The sequence below is a fragment of the Lissotriton vulgaris genome, chromosome 6 (genome assembly GCF_964263255.1).
Source record: "Lissotriton vulgaris chromosome 6, aLisVul1.2, whole genome shotgun sequence".
Classification (NCBI taxonomy): Eukaryota; Metazoa; Chordata; class Amphibia; order Caudata; family Salamandridae; genus Lissotriton; species Lissotriton vulgaris.
The window spans coordinates 69,363,851-69,381,836 of record NC_141694.1 but is presented as its reverse complement, the minus strand read 5'-3'; the positions used below and the strand labels follow the sequence as shown (position 1 = coordinate 69,381,836).

The following is a 17,986-nucleotide window of genomic DNA, read 5'->3' as shown; positions in this document are numbered from 1 at the left end:
TTCGCAGTTTGGCAGGGGAGGCGGTGGGACAATACCAGGTGTAAAAGGTAGTAGTGCCAAGTCTGTAACACCAGTCCCCGATGTTGCATGAGTGCCCCAGCTGCTTGCATGTGCCGCTCTATTCCCCCCACTCTTGGTCTGAAGTACCTGACTTTCTCTACCTCCCTGAGCTCCTTGTGGATAGGTTTTGCTTAACAAGTCCACGGAACCCAGTCAATCAATATCCTCCAAATTATTGAATGATTCAAACCTGTTAAAAGTTGGGACAGAGTACTCGTACATCCTCTGATCGTGTGGTTTGATATTACAATTGACCCTAGGTATATTCAGCAAACCCATGTCTTGGTAGAAGAACCCCAGGGGTAAGATGTTAATACCATCCCCGCTCTAATACCTTGAGACTGCCCTATCAAGGATTGTTTTAACTAGATAGGGAGATCCAAAGTTACTCACCACACAATCGCCTCTGCTCATTTTCTTTGATTTACCTATCAACGGAACTCTACGAGCCATTTTAAAGCCCCCGAATAAAAGACCTCCCAACCCTGTTTTTAAATGTATCATATATACATAACCGGAGTTATAGATTAGTGAAGAAAAAGTAAAACAGTTCAATTCCTTACATCAAAACATTAACGTTTGGTCAATGGAGGAACCAGCTAGTGACAATCATTCAGTCACATGCAGGTTGAGTCCAGTGGAAATCACTGGGGGTTAAGCTGACAGTCAGTTCAATTTTTCTTGGCTCGAGGGGCCCAGGTGCAGATATGTCCTGGCTGTCCTTGGTGCTGTAGTGGAAGCCGCTGGATTGCTGGTTTTACCACTTAGACGGTGCTGGTGAGCAAATGGATGCTTAAGTTAGACAACAGGCTGCTGAGGTAGCGAGCTGCCGATGCTGCAGGATTCATTTGAGGTGCAGCATCTCGTAAAGGTAGTGGTTGCCAGACTGGCCACCAACAAGCAATGCCAGCATTAAGCTCAGCTTCAGGATATTTCGACGTACTAGAGTCCTGGGAAAACAGTTGCCACCTGACACTTTCAGGACTACCAATTTGCACAATGCACTAGTCCATTCAATTTAGGGTTTTCCTTTGATGGGCCGAAGGCCAGTGATTCTTTAGATCCGGGAGCCTTCGATACCTGCGGCTGCAGGGGACTAGTTCCTCTTATCTAAGGGAGTTCTGGAGTTGCTCTTGGTGCTCAGAGAAGTTCCACATACTTTTTGAACCGTTCTCTGGTCCAGGGCAAGTCACAGTGTGCAGTTGTAAGGTAGATCACCTCGTTCCTCTCCGACAGAACCCATAGAGTCCGTCTCCCTCCCTTCCGCTCAGCAGCCACGGAGATCAACTGCGAAGTACCCCAAGGCTCCTCGCTCAGCCCGACCCTCTTCAATAGCACGCAAACACAACATGAACATCATCTCCTAAGCGGACGACACCCAACTGATATTTTCCCTCACCAAAGCCCAGACACCGCCAAAACCAACCTCCAGGAAGGAATGAAGACATCGCAGAATGGATGAAGCTCAGTCGTCTAAAACTGAACTCTGACAAAACGGAGGTCCTCATCCTCGGACAAACCCCATCCGCCTGGGACGACTCTTGGTGGCCCACGGCGCTGAGCTCCACGCCAACACCCAGGGACCACGCACGCAATCTGGGATTCATCCTGGACTCCTCCCTCACGATGACCAAGCAAGTCAATGCCGCCTCATCATCTTGCTTCAACACCCTGCGCATGCTGCGAAAGATCTTCTGATGGATCCCCACGAAACCAGGGAAACCGTCACCCAGGCCCTCGTCACCAGCCGGCTGGACTACGGAAACGCCCTATACGCAGGAACCACGGCCAAACTTCAGACCAGACTCCAACGCATGCAGAATCCTCCGCAAGACTCATCCTCGACTTCCCTCACCACAGCCACATATTGGCACACCTGAGAAACCTACACTGGCTCCCCGTCTGCAAGAGGATCATGTTCAGGCTCCTCACCCATTCACACAAAGCTCTACACAACAAGGGCCCAGAATACCTCAACAACCATCTCTCGTTCTACACCACCACCCGCCAGCTCCGCTCCGCCAGCCTCGCCCTCACCACCATCCCACCATCCCACGAATCCACAGAACCACCACAGGAGGAAGATCCTTCTCCTACCCGGCATCCAAAACATGGAACTCCCTCCCTGCGCACCTAGGATTGACCCAGGACCATCTCATATTCAGAAAACACCTCAAGACCTGGCTTTTCGAGCAGTAGCGACTCCCCCCCACTCCTTTCAGCGCCTTGAGACCCTTACAGGTGAGTAGCACGCTCTATAAATGCATTGATTGATTGATTGATTGATTGATAGTTGCCCAGGTGCAGGTTACTGCGCATTTGCTTTGTGCTGTTCCTGAACTCACCAACTCAGGTCTCTTCTTTGTTCTTCGCTGCAAGTTGAATCAGATCTGAAGTTCTGGGGCCAGGGGTGCCCCTTAAATCGTAGATTTAGGGTTGATAGGGGTGTGAGTGCAGGTAGCCTATGGGCTACTAACCCCAGCGACTAATTGGCCTTGAGATGACCACATCTGGTATTAGTGGTGTCACCTTTTCCACCCAGAACCCTCTATTCCTGTCCTTTCAGCAATGGCAGACCCCATCCTAAGGTGTACAGCCCACCTTAGAACTGTGACTAACCTTCTAGAGGGTACGCCTCCTGACTGCCTATATATTTTCTCATCTGCCCAGGTACAAAAGTACCGTAGGGCAGGGGGGTGGCTTTGTCCTCTTTTGGGAGATAGCCTGATTGCATATCATAGGTGCTGTAGGCTTTGAAGCTCACCACCTTGATGTACCACTTCCCTAACCATCCTGTCAGGGAGGGATGTGACACCTCCCGCAGAGGCAGGCCTTTGTTTCCGACTCCGGGGAGTGTTCACACCTCCTCACAGGGGGTCAGATTCCTGTCTTGGCGGCAGCAGCTGCAGGTTGCCAGCCAGGACACAGGAAATGCTGAGGAAACCAAGTGGGAAACCTCCAAGGTAGCCACCTAGGTGCATGTCACATTAAATCTGACTTTTGAATAAAGTCAAGTTTAATCAGGCAAGTCGTTTGGTACCAACCATGACATATTTCAGCGGTGATAATGGAGTTGGTGACCTTGGGATGTTCAGGTGCCAGCCCATGTTTGCGTATAGTAGCCCCTAATAGAAAAGGCCACTATATGTATATATAAGCTTGCACGTATATGTCCACATCTTTAATATAAAGTGCCCTGCCTCCTGGGTTCAGGAAACCTACCTTAGGGGTGAATGGCATTTATAAAAATAGTGCTTTGAGTTTGCCACACATGGTGAGAGCAAAGTGGATCAGTCACTGCAGTGACTGTTTACTTGGGTCGCTCAGGGTGGCACAAACAGTGCTTCAGGCCCTGGAGACCCCTTTAACTCCCATGCCCTCGGTACCACAGGTATTACTTACCAGGGACTCATTGCCGGGCTTAAAGGCCTTGCCAATGCTCGATACCAATTCACATTCATCATATTTAGGGGAAAGAGCGCTGGCATTGGGGCCTGGTTAACAGGCACCAACACACTTTCAGATTCATAACCGTCAGCATTGGGGAAAAAGCTGTGGGGGTGACCATACAAAAAGGGCACTTGGGGTTTTTTTTGGGAGTGAACACAGAAACAGTATTTTATTTTCAATTTACTGAAGGGAAACAGTTGCTTCTTTGAAACTTCAATTATGGTTTTCATTATTTCATGATAGAACTTACATACAGGATATAATGCTTGTAAACGTCACTCAATTGACATGCCAACACCTCCATGAAGTCTCATGGGGGGAGCAGGCCTTTCAGCTGTGGTGGCCGAGTCCTCATCTGCCTGCCTCCGCCGATGGCTCTTTAACCCTCTGCGGGTCGGCCTCCCCACCTCCAGTACTAAGCCTTTTTTTGGCTATTTGGGGTAGTTTGCACTTTTGTTTCCATAACATTTTGTTCACATAAACTATCTGCACAAAATTTGAGTCCTTTTTTTCCAACATCGTGGGGATTCCAAAGGTGCCAATAGGAAAAAAATGATTTTTTAGCACAGTTTTGGCATTTTTCAAACAGTTAGTCCATTTTCCTATTTTTGTCCTTTCAACTTACTTTCTGTGTGAAACCCCTAGATTATCTAGGAAAGCTATATATTTATAAAAAGTAGGAAAAATGCACAATTCAGCAAGGGATCACATATGTAGATCCCTCAAGGCTTTCACAAAGAAATTAACTGTTGAAATAAATAAATATTGAAAAAGATATTTGTGGAAATGTTTTCATCTCTTATTTTTTTGTCAAAATGGCTGATTAACAAAAGCAAAGTACCATTATGTTTTCATTATGGAGCTTTATAGGGTTTGTAGGTTCTCTAAGAACCCGAGGTATGCAGACACAACAAATGAGCTGCACCGTACAATGGTTTTTCATTGTCTACAGAGTATAGACCAATTCATATGGTGAAATACGTAGCATGAAAAATGGGTATCAAGGTAACCTATGTATGAAATGGGCAGAAGATATGGAGTGATTTTTTGTACATCTCTGAATTTGTGGGTACCTGTGTGAGCACATGACTTAGAAGTTATTTTAAAAATGTCATCTTTCCTACACACCTTGGCTTCTATTTGGAAGGCACAAATGCAAGCAAACCCAACTGGTAATAATACATATCATACTATTCTATGGTCCCACATGTCTTTTGAGAAAAATAGTACCACACTTGTGCAGGTAGGCCTAGTGCCTGCAACAGGAAATGGGCAAAAATGCAACATGGATGCAACACATTTTCCCCAAAACAAATGGCCCATGTTTTGCAAAGTGGGTAGCTGAGGATTTTGGGCCCTAGTTCAGCTGGCACCTAAGGAAACCTAGCAAACCTGTACCGTTTTGAAAAATAGACACCTAAGGAAATACATGATACGGGTGACTTGCATGCCTCTCACCAGACTGTTTTACCCAGAATCCATTGCAAACCTCAAAGTTTGAATAAAAAACAAATTTTCTCACATTTCTGTGATGGAAAGTTCTGAAATCAGTGGGTTGCCACAAATGCCCTTCAACTCGGAATTCCCTTGTGTCTTCTGATAAAAATGTTATTTCACGTCTGTGGGTAGCCTAGCGCCTATGACAGATAACGACCCAGGGCCTCATTTATGAAAGCCTTGCGCCACCGATGCGTCACTTTTTCCCATGTTAAAAGTGACGCACCGGCGGCGCAAGGCCTTCATAAATAAGGCCCCCAGAATGCATCATGGTAATATTACATTTTTCCACTCAAAACTGACCCATATTTTACAAAATGGGTAGCTGTGGATTTTGGGTCATAGCTCAGCTGGCACCTAGGGAAGCGTAGTAAACCTGTACATTTTCTAAAACTAGAGATGTAGAGAAATCAATATTGGAGTGACTTGTGTGGCTCAAACTTTGACCAAAAAACCTAATTTTTCTCACATTTATGTGATGGAAAGTTCTGGAATCTACAGGAGCCACATACCTACTTCAACTCAGCATTTCCCTAAGTCTTCTCATAAAAATGGTACCTCACTTGTGTGGGCAGCGCTACAACAGGAAAGGCTCCAAAATACACTGTGTAGGGATCAATAATTGCATAGCAACCTCCAATCTTCCTAGGGAAAAGACTTTCATCCCAAGGAGGAGAGGAGAGGGGCTAGGCTTGATGGATGGGAGGGCTACCCAATCTGCTAAAAAAACACAATCCATGGTGTCTTGCGGGCTTTCTGTCACCCCCTAGCAACCTCCAGTCTGCCATGCGCATAAATACTTTGTGCCTGGGGGATGGAGAGGAGCATTAGGCCATTGAACCATTGAAAGGGAACTTTAATGCATTAGGGTCAAACCTTGTTTTGGGAACCACTTTTTTTCTTTGCACCACCTTGACCAAACATTGCACAACTTTTCACCCTCAGTTATGTAATGGGGGAAATAGGTCTGGGAAATTTTACAGAGAATTGTCAAACTAGTGAAAAGTTATTAAGGGGTAGAAATCAGAGGAATTCCTATCCCTGGCAACCCTAACTATAACTACAGAGCTGTATGAGATGCCACTCCACTTTATACGTTTTTTCAAATCTATGCTATGCCACTCCACTGTATGCTATTCCACTCTACACCACTACACTATACTCCACTCTACGCTATTCCATTATACAGCACTACACTCTAAGCTTTTACACTGAACACAACTTCAATGTTCGCCACTCTACTGTATGGCATTCCACTGTACCACACTCCAGTGTATGCCACTCGATTCTACGTTATTCCATTGGACGTCACGGCACTGTATGTTATTCCTCTCCACCCCACTCCACTGTACAACACTCCAGTCTGCACCACTCCACTTTAGGCTACTACACGATATGCTATTAAACTCTACTCTTCTCCAGTAGAAAGTACTCCACTGTATGTTATTCCACTGTATGCCACTTCAGTCTACGCTACACCACTATATACTATTCCACTGTATGGCACTCCACTGTATACTACTTCACTCTATGCCACAACAGTGTACTATCCTCTACTCTATATAACTCCACTCTAAAAAAACTCTACTCCACTCAATGTGACTCTACTAGACTCTACTCCACTCTATCTCTGTACACTCCACTGTCCAAATCTGTACTCCACTCTATGCCAGTACAATCTATTAAACAACACTCTACTCCACTCTATGACAGTTTCCAACACAGCACGACACAGCACTCCACTCTATTGTATTAGACACTTCCCCAAATTATAACAGTTTCCTTGACTCTAACCTATGCCACTTCAATGTACGTTACTCCACTCTATCACAATTCACTATACCCTACTGCACTCTATGCCACTGCACTTTACACCACTTCACTCTGTGCTATTCCACTGTATGGTATTTAACTGTATGCTGTTATACTTTACTCTCCTCCACTCTATATAACTGCACTATATAAAAGTCTACTCCACTTTATGGCACTCTACGACACTCTACTCCACTCTATTCCCATACAGTCTATGTTCCAACTCTATACCCCACTCTGTGCCTATACACTCCATCATACAACCCTTTTCTAAGCTCCACTCTACTGTACGAGACCAAACTCCAAATTATAACAGTTTACTACCTACTACCTACCCTAAGCCACTCCACTCCATGTAGCCTAATCTACGAAACGCCACTCCACTTTACGAGACTTTACTTCACTCCACACTATTGTGCAACAGTCTACGCAGATCCACTGTTTGACACAGTACTGTCCTCTATGCAGCCCCACTCTACAACATTGTTTGCCTCTCTCTGACACTTCACTCCTGTATATACCCCTACATTTCAGTGTACACCACTGTACTCTACTGTATGCCACTGGTCAACACTGTTCAACTCTGACGCTTTACGATATTCTATTCCACTATATGCAACTCTTTGTATGCCACTGCATCCCACATGACTTGACTTTACTCTGACACAGGACTCCACTCTACTCCACTATTCCACTCTGTACCACTCCAATTTGTGTCGCTCTATTCCATTGTACTCTATAACACTGTAAGCCAATACACTGTACCACACTACAATACTGTACTGTACATCACTCCAGTCTACACAACCCAACTAGACTATGTGCCTTTTTACTCTACAACAATCTACAACACTTTCCAATGCTATAGTACTCACCCCTGCACTCTACTGTATAACACAGTAGTCCAATCTATGAGTCTTCACTCTACTGTTTGCTATGCCAGTCTACTCTACTGCATTCCACACCACTAAAGTCAATCAATCAATAAACTTTAATTTTGGTCAACAGACCTTAAAAGTGCAAAATGCATAGGCAAAATAAAGTCATACCTTTAGCCAATCTTATGCTCAAATGTTCATAGCTACGAAACCGCTCTAAGCGAGTGTTGTTTAGGGTTAATCAACTTTTAAAGGATTTATGGGGGTTTAGTATCATGAGTTTTGTCTTAGTGGTATTTATTTTTAGACCCTTCTCATCGCAGAAAGCCTTGAATTGGTCTGTTGGCATCTGGAGCCCCTTGGGAGTTTTAGAAACAATGAGCATATCATCCGCAGAGAGAAGCGTGGCAATCTTCATATTCCCTAACGAGGGAGCATCAGCAGGAATTCTAGCTAAGGAGTTCGCAACTTGGTTCCTATAGTGGGAAAACAATGTAGGGGCCAAGACAAAGCCTTGGCGGACCCCCCGTTGACATTAATGGAGTATATGTGACTTGGCCCTGATTCCCTCAGCGCACCTTGGCATAGTGGCTTCATGAAGATGAACAACTAATTCCAAGATCTCGAGAGGAATGTCCATGTCTCTCAACACCATCCAAAGCTTTCCAGGAGGCTCAAGATCCAATGCAGATTTCAGATCTTCGAAGGCAGCATATAGGCTCCCCTTTCCCAATACCACCACCTTCCAGTAAAGAAGAATGAATCTAAAAATCTGATCAATGTTTCCAGTTTTTTATCAAAATCCAGCCTGGAAATGCGACAGTATATTATTCTCAGCCATCCAGTCCTGGATTCTCACTAGGTGAGTGCGGCTGAATGCCTTCTGAATACAGTCTATTAAACTGATAGGCCTGTAGTTAGTTGTATTATTTCTATCGCCTTTTTAAAAAACTGGAATAACCTCTGCTCCTTTCCATTAGTCTGGAATTCGGGCAGCCCCTGCAGTAGCATTAAAAAGTGCCAGCATATAAAATCGACCAATTACTTTTATTGAGCCAAAACAAGTCTCCCGGAATTCCATCTGGTCCTAGAGCTTTAAAGGGTACAATGGATTCAATTGAAGTTTCTATTTCCTGCTTGGTGAAAATTGGGGGTAAATTTAAAAAGTATATTTAATAGTAATGGAGTAGAGGGCACCAAAGTGCTTCTGCCTATCCCCAGCTGTAATATTATTAGCTAGCACAGGTTGAATTCTTAAATTTCCCCTCCCTACAAGAATCCAAAATATCCTGAAATCTTTCAGGGAGCACGTCTCCCCAATTTGCTTAGCCTGGCGTAAACGTTGGGGTTAAGCTGCATGTTTACTGAAGAATACATATATCGTGGGATTGGACCAGCTGTACCCAATGAGGTAGACAAAATTTGCTTCTAATTCCAGCCATGTTCCAAGAGATTATTTTAAGCGAGTGATGGATTATAGGCAAATGGTGTAAAGAGTGAAGAATGGTATCCACTCCCCTTTCCTCATGGGCAGGTGCTGCGCTAAAGTTGGTCTTAATGCTGTCCTGGCTTTGAGTTACTTCTTTAAATATGATTTGCACAAGGGACTTCAGACCAGCCTTACAGATTGAAGGTGACAATAACTCCCTGCTTATTGGAGAGTTTATGTTCGAAGCAAAGCAAGGGGCGCTAGTTTTAATGGACATAAGTGCCGAGCTGAGCTGTAGTCAGCCAATATACGCTGGGGAGGGGGTGATGGAAATGACCTTTTGAGCAGCAAATTGGACTTATACAAAGGGATAAAAATTGACAACTGCCTCTTAAATTGGATATTTGGCTTGTCTGGAGGAAGAGATCTGACTTCCAAAGCAATAAGATTATGCAATAAACTCTCATCAGCTAAAGTCAGCTCTATGGCGCCTGTTGTGTTATTAGCTAAAACACATCTCCTTGCATGTAGAACGTCTTCACTCATCATGGAACTACAACCTCTAACGTGCCTGATCCAATGAATAGATTTCTTTTCGAGGGATTCCCCATTCTTATGTCTTGTGGGATGATTACATTTAGAAACATTAATCATGTAGATTTTATGATGTTGAGTGACGAGGGGGTAGAAGGTCCTGCCCAGTGATGCGGCTTATCCCGCTTCACTACTTCTCTAGGTGGAGATTGTGGATGTCTGTGTGTTGCCTCATATGCCGTTGGACCTGGCATACCACCCACTACATCTCCAACCCTTAGTGCTGTACAGCTACTGGACCTGGACTTAAAGTTGATGATAAGGAAGCATCATGTGTAACTTATCACTGGCAACTTCCCTCATGTGCTTGGAACCAGGTTCTATGCTTTGACAATTTGATTTCCCAAGTCTATCTAGCAACTTAGGAATGAGGCCAGCTAGTGCTCCATTTTTAGTTTTCAGGGCAAAAACCTCCTTATATAAGTCAGATACGGAACTGGAAGCTTCAAAATCAATTAAAACTGCATCAATGAGTGGGTAGGTACTTCCTTTGTTAGCTTCCACCCTTTCATCTAGGTCCACAATGGAAGCGCTTGTTTCTTGCAGATCTAGCAGGGGTAAAAATATATTGCTGCATAGAAGCCCAGCAGTGGGTGTTAATGGGTCGATGGTTATATTTTGTGAATCATCCAAGGGCATTACTGGGCCTACCAAGGCTGGTTACCGTTACCAATGTTCACCTTTCTAAACATGCTGGGTATGCGCCCTTCTTTAGTAGAAGTTCCATTTACTGTAATGGCCTTGGATTTAGGTTCAGCGTCAGTAGCAGTTGGAGCCAGTAGTCCCTCACATTTGGACAATATGATGTCAATGCGATTTAGGACACCGCTTCCCTTTGCATGGCTCAGCATCTTATTCGATTTCTTGGATGCTTCATGTTACTCCACAGGCCCCTGCCACCCCCTCCACAACCTTCCTTTTCCTCATGGATCCTCCAACAAACCATAGAAAAGACAGAAGGGGAGATGCAAAGGAAGAAGACGAACTCCCAGGCCAAGGAACCTGTTAGAATTGGGGGTCTCAGGTTGGCACAGGTAAGTACTTGTGACAGGCAGGGACCCTCTCCTCTAGTCAGGGCAAGGGAATTATCCTCTAAAAAAACCCTGCTCACCCTCTAGGTTGTGTGGCGCGAGCAGACAAGACTTATCTCAGAGGCGATGTAAGTTAAGCAGTTGTAATCACACACAGTAATCAAGTGATAACACCACAAATGGACACCACACTAGTATTATATCAAAAATAGTTAATCTTTATATAGACTTAGCACAAGACCAAATAACGACCAGAATTATCCACAATACTGTTCAGCAATCAAGAGTTCTTTAAAAATGCGTAATTTATAGTTTGTTGCACTTTGCACCCTCTGTCCAGCTCTCCCGGTGATGAAAATTCCCAAAAGAGTCAAACAGGCATAGCGGACGCTCCGGACCGATGCGTACACAAATGCAGTGCGAGTCGTTCACAGTACCTTCGTTCGTTGTGTCCGGCACGGACGGGGCGATGGAAAAGAAAAGCGTTGCACGCAGCGATGTCATTCTTTCACGGTGCAAGCTACGGCTCATAGACGTCCTCGGTGCGGGTTCGTCGAGCTCAAAGTAGCCTTGTTCAAGGGGACGGTGCCTTGTGCAGTGCGATCTATTCTGTTGCGGAGTACGAGCCGTACCTTGGGAACTGACACCTTTCAGCCTTTAAGCGCGGTGCGAGGCGGGCGGTGCAGATGTGTGACGCGTACCCCAGCCTCTCGATGCGGTCGCAGTTTCAACACCAGTGGCAGGGTGCGCGTTGAACAGTGCGGCTCGTAGGGGCGAAGCGGTGTGCGGTGCGGAATCCTCCTGTCACAGTGCGAGCTACGGCTCGTTGAGGGCACAGAGTCGCGTTGTTTGAGGGGGATGGCTTGGCACGGGCTTCCCTGTGTACAAATGGATCCTACGAGGCGCACACCTTTTCCTGCCTCGGCGCTACGGGGAAAACAGCGTTCCCAGCAGCTCTCTTCAAGGCGGGTGTAGTCCACTGGTCCTGGGACTTCGTTCAGGGGGCAAGCTCACTCACAAGCCCTTGGAGATCTTTTGCACAAGTTTGGAAAATAAAGTCTTTGTAGTCTTTCTCCTCTCCTCTAGGGCCAGATGTATCAAGGCTTTTGCGAGTCGCAAAGGCCAAAATTCGCAGAATTTCGGCCTTTGCGACTCGCAAACGGCCTTTTTGCATTTTTTCTTATGTATGAAAAAATCGCAATTTAAGGAATCGCAATAATTTGCGATTCCTTATTTTGCCATAGCATTTAAGGAATCGCACATTTTGCGATTCCTTAAATGATATGTATGAAACATTTTTAAATTGCGAATTTGTGTTAAGAAATCACAATTTACCACCAACTTGTAGTTGGTGGTAATTTGCGATTTCTTTTAAAAATGCCCTATTTGGCATTTGTGAGGGTGGCATGTGACACACATACATGCCCATGGGGCATGTATGTGTGCCACATGCACACACATGTAGATTTCAGGGGTGCAGCAGGGTGTCTTTGAAACACCCCTGCACCCTTGAAATAATTCTCAAATTGCGATTAGCAAATTGCGAATTCGCAATTTGAGAATTATTGCACTATCATTCCTATGGGCCTCCTGGCCCATAGGAATGCATTGGAAATTATTCTTTATTTGCGAATTCGCAAATTGCGAATTCGCAAATAAAGAATAATAAGGAATTGCTAAAAAATAGCGATTTTGTACATACATACCGTTTTGCGAATTCTTGATACATCTGGCCTTTAGTAGCAAGGCAACCACTGCAGGCCAATCCCCCAGGTCGGGGACAGTATTCCTCCTTCAGCTTTCCCAGTTCCTTCTCTTGGAGCAGAGGTTTCTTCTTGTCCCAATAATTATACCCCTAAATCCTTTGTTCCTCTGGGGCCTGTGCACAGCCAAAACTAGTTCTTGAGCACTTTGTTGACACGACTCGGACTTTTCTTTCAGGGAGCAGGCTAGAGACATCAGACACTCCACAGGGGGTGGAGCCAGCATTGTGGTGGAAAGGCACAGTCCTATTCAGAGTCCAGGTGCACTCCTCCCACCCATCTGGATGTAAATCTTTCTATTCCCCACCAGGCTACCTAGCCCTGCCCTCTGGAATTCCCCAGCCCTTTCACTGACAGAAACCAGACAGCAGATACACATCCTAGCAGAGGCGGCCTGAAACGGTTAGGCAACCAAATACCAACTTTCTAAAAGTGGTATTTGCAAACACAGAATATTAAAATAAACTTTACTAAAATATGTATTTTATTATTCTGAGTTCAGGCATACTAAACTCGGATTTCCACCATGTTCCCTGAGTCTGTTAGGATTATAGAATGTAACAATTCTAACAGCCCATTCTGGCCTATGAGAACAGGTAGCCTTGCAATAGTGAAAAACAAAAATTGTTGTAATTCACTATTAGGACATGCCACACACATCAGGGCTTGTCCTACCTTATACTTAAAATGCACCCTGCCCTTGGACTACCATAGGGGTGACTAACATGAAGGTAAGGAAAGGTTTAGGGACGGGCAAGTGGGTGCACTTGCCCAGTCTGCATGACTGTACCAGACTGCATGCAGGTTCTGCAATGGCAGACCTTAGACACATTTTACAAGGCTGCTTCTGTGGGTGGCACAACCGGTGCTGCAAGCCCACCAGCAGCATTTGGATTTACAAGCCCTGGGCACTCCTGGTCCACTGTACTGGGGTCTGACAGTAAGCCAAATAAGCCAATCATGGAATCCAATCAATATATACATTTTATACAGGGAGCACTTGCACTGTGGCACTGATTGGCAGTGACACAGTGCTCTGAGCAGCTAACACCAGCAAATCATATGAGGCACAGTAACAAAATGTGGAAGGGACACCGATGCCAAGGTGCCAGGTCTAACAGCACCCAATAGGATTGTGCAAATAACGCCCTGATAGGACTTCAGTAGGCACAATACCTTAAGTAAGTCTCCATTGTATAGGACTTAGGGGGGAAAGAAAACAAGTCCCCAAGCCAACGTACCAAATGGGGAAGAACTAGCAGAGCAATAGTTAGGTGACAGTACGCACAGTACCTTGATTGGAACTTGGATACGCAAAAATAAGAGGGGTGGCCCAGCATCATCTGGGGCAGATGGGGCCCACCCTTAGCCCGGGCTTTGCTTAGGTGCGGCTGGGTGTGCCAGTGCACGTCCCACACTGCGGGAGTGCTTTAGTGCCTTTAAAGCCTTTCAGGGTTAGCTCTGCTCCTTTGTTACGTGCGCAAAGCACTGGGGGAACACGTCTCACCCCAGCAAGACGGCAACAGCAGAACAGGTCGGCGGGGCCTCCGATTGCCAAGAGAAACAGCAGTGCAAGCCAGTGAGGGCCTCCAATTGTTTAGAGAATCTTTCCGCGCTGCGTAAGTCCTCCAGTGCCTTGACATCGTGTCGAGAGTACTTCGGCACTCTCATGATGTGCACGAAGCGCTGGGGGACCATGTCTCACCCCAGCAGGATGGCAGCAGCAGAACAGGTCAGTGGGGCTTCCAATGGCCCAGAGAACTATCCCGCAGGAGTGCTCCGGCACCTTTATGGCGTGTCGGGGTTAGCTCTGCCCCCTTGTGATATGCGCGAAGCACTCTGGGACCACGTCCCACCCCAGCAGAATGGCTGCAGCAGAATAGGTTGGTGGGGCCTCAGATGGCCTAGAGAAGGGGCAGTGCAGGTTAGTGAGGGGCCTCCAATGGCCTAGCGAAGCGTCTACAACACTCTATTCCACTATTCCACTCTGTGACACTTTACCATACTGGACACTACTCCACTCCAGTGAACTGCACCATACTCCACTCTACTACACATTATCCCACTCTATGCCACTGTACCATACTCTGCTCTACACCACTCCTCAGTCCAACACTCTACTCTACTGTAGAAAGTCACTGAAAGAAACAAAGGTTAAAGTAACATAATAGTTAAGTGTAATAAAAAAGATCTGTTTTTTAAAACCTTAGAAAATTACTGATAAAAAATAATGTTATAGTTGGGTGAATATGTCACTGACAACATCAACGTTTTGAATTAAAAAAAACACAGAAGTTCACCAGCTATAGTTAACAGTGCTAACTATAACTTACGCCACTGCCATGCACTGTTATGACCTCACATATGACATGACTAGTGACATGTTCTATGGCATCATTTATGACATCACTGATGACATCTCAAATTACATTATTTCACTGGTGAGACCTGTTGACTGCCAATGCTTGTCATTACTCAAGTACAGGTTTTATTACAAAGGGAATAAAAAAAAGGTTTTCATTTTGTTTGAGATAAACATGCCAGTGATATGGAATTGATGCATTCATGCAGATGAAGAGACTTTTGAACTAAAATCATGAATAAGAATAAACAGCAAGTGTTTCAGATAGGCTGTGGCTTTCCCTTGCTTCACTCACCCCCTCTGGCTCATGACACCTCTTTGTGGTGACCCTTTACTTTTTGCCTTGTGCCAGTCTGGGGAAATTCAGTACATCCACATTTAATTCTTTTCTTCATACCTACCACACGCTAATACTTAATGCATGAGTTTTTCTGAGTGTGAGTTTCTTAAAAAAGAGTCACTCTATGGTGCAGCAACTGATTCTGTTTGAAGTCCTTGCTCTTGTGCTCAACACCTTGCTTTTCTTCATGAACATCTTCTAATGCACATTTCCGCTTGTGTTGTAGCTGATTGCTGGTTTCTGTCTGCCATTGGATGCCTCACCCTCAATGAAGAGCTTCTGCATCGTGTGGTCCCTCATGGGCAGGGATTCCAGGACGGTTATGCTGGGATCTTTCACTTCCAGGTACCGGGTTAGAGAGCAAGGCATTGTGAGCCAAGGAAAAAAGTAACTTCCAACTACCTGATCAACTTAGCCAAAGTGTTTGATAAATCATGAGATGAGGCTGATCCGTGAGCACTCAATGCGAGATGGACCACTATAAAATCCGCCTGCTGGGTGGAAGGAGCTACTGAGCTACTGCTTTGGTGGTTCCATTCTCAGGGCAATCATAGACGCTCTGTGGTAATGGGCTATCAATGACCCCATATGAGCAGTAGTTGCCCCTCTTGTAATTTTAAATGCCTAACTTTTGCCTTAGTTTTAGGTAAGATGTTTTTTATTTTGGACTCAAAGTAGCAAGCAAGTCTGATTCCCACCAGACAGTCTCAGGAGAAGGGAGGGTCTCTCACAGAGAATTTGTTTATTTCAGTGGGATCAAATGGTGCATTTCACAGCACACTTTTCCTCTTATTTAGCCAAATAGGTAAAGGTTTTAGAAGCATTTCTTGAAAGCCATTTAGGCCATGATCCAGGGTATCTGTATTGACTTATAAAGACTGGAATTCCCAAGGGTGCTGGAGGCAGTGGGTGGTGGGGGAGGGGTGAGTTTACCCAAGAACAACAATTGGGTCAAACATTGACTTTGCAGTGTAATTTCCCAGAGGAATAGGCTAAAATGCGCAAAAGGAGCTAACGGCCACATGCATCATTATTGCATTTTGCGATTCCTTAATTGTGAAAAATAAGGAATCGCAATTAAGGAATCGTAAACTACAATGCATCAAGAAATTCCTTAATTGCGATTCTCTAATTGAGAATCGCAATTAAGGAATACCTCCCCATTCATTCCTATGGGCCTAGAGGCCCGTAGGAATGAATGGAAAGACATTCTTAATTTGCAATTCACCATTAGAAATTCGCAAATTAAGAATGCAATTTCAAGGGTGCAGGAGTGTCCAAAGGACACCCTGTTGCACCCCTGAAATCTGCTTAGAAGTACATTTTGCACACTGTGTAAAATGGAACTTTGAAAAATGCACTTTAGTGCATTTTTCAAAGTTTTCGCAAATTACCATGAAGGTCAACTTCATGGTAATTTGCTCCCCTTATTTGCGAATTCGCAAATCTTTTAAGTTTGATGCATTGCATTTATGGGTTCTTAATTTGAGATTCCTAAATGCAATTGCAATTTAAGAAATCGCATTGTTGCGATTTCTTAAATTGGAAAAATGCAAAAATGTTCCTGCATGCCAAAAATGGGAATTGCATTCGCAAACGACCGAATTTTGCGAGTCGCACCGTTTGCGAATGCAATTTCCTTTGATGCATGTGCCTGTAAGACTATTAATGTACCAGCTTCAGTACACTACATGTGGCTGGCAGGCAGCAGGTTTTTATTCCAGGACAATATTTCAATGAGTTAATGTCTTGTTGAAATTATAGCTGAGTGGTTTAGGTGTCGGCTGTAAACACCTGCATCTGGCCAGCTAAATGGTGACGCTCTGAAGATCAATATAACTCTATGACAAATGTTTAGCTTGCTGGAGTTGTATATCAGAATACTAAGGTTTCAACATTGTCCTGCCATAATATCATAGCAAAAATATTAGCTACTAAAATATTGGGAACGTAAATATTCATAAATTGGTAAGAATGGATTTACTATTCTTTACTCCGCATTGACATACCTTGTAAATAGGTTTTGTGAGGGTGCATTTATGTGGAGTTAAGTATAGTAACCCTATTCAGTCAGGTTGAGTTGCATGAGAGATATCACTTTAAATATACTCTACAAAAATACGGCCTTCCAGAGTTTCACAGGCCATTCTGCAGGCAGTAACACCAAAGTTACCAGCAGCAGGCTTGACGTGCATGTTTGTTGAATCATAAGCCTCCGATTGACAGGGGCAAAGGAAATAAAACTTTGCCGAATTCATATGGATAGTGCCCCTGGAGGTATTGTTCTTTATCAAAGGGAACAGGCACAACGGGCACGCCCCAGTAGTAGGAAGTGATGCCTCTCATCAACCTGGCCGCAAAAGTGACAGGTCTGGCAGGAAACTCCTGGCAGGAAATTTGACAGTTCTAGTCTTAAATGTGACAGCTCTGGCAGCAAACTCCTGGCTGGAAATGTGACAGGTCTAGTCTGGAAATTTGACAGGTCTAGTCTTAAACTTCTGGCCTTAAATCTGACATGTGGTCTGGCAGCAACTTGCTGGCCTTAAATTTGACAGGGCCTGGTTTTAAAATAGACAGGCCAGGCCTTAAACAGTCCTGGCCTTAAACTGTTGGCAACAACAAGTGACAGGTGGCACTAGAGTTGATAAGGGTAAGCAGCTGTCCCGGAAGGGGGGGCAAATGAGTCATAGGGTGGCTGGTTGTTTTTGGAGACATAGGCGTGGTGGAACCGCCCTGAGGCCATGTGTCCCTGTTATGGTGTAGAGGTATA

At 44.9% G+C, this 17,986-nt stretch overlaps 1 protein-coding gene across 1 annotated transcript in view; it reads left to right on the top strand.

Annotated features, from left to right (window-relative positions):
• Positions 1–17,986, top strand: part of LOC147706800 (calpain-1 catalytic subunit-like) — a 668,045-nt gene that overhangs the window by 135,915 nt on the left and 514,144 nt on the right. The window contains exon 3 of the mRNA XM_086925931.1: positions 15,443–15,561. Coding sequence (XP_086782057.1) covers positions 15,443–15,561 — 119 coding nt within the window. The remainder of the gene's footprint in view (positions 1–15,442; positions 15,562–17,986) is intronic.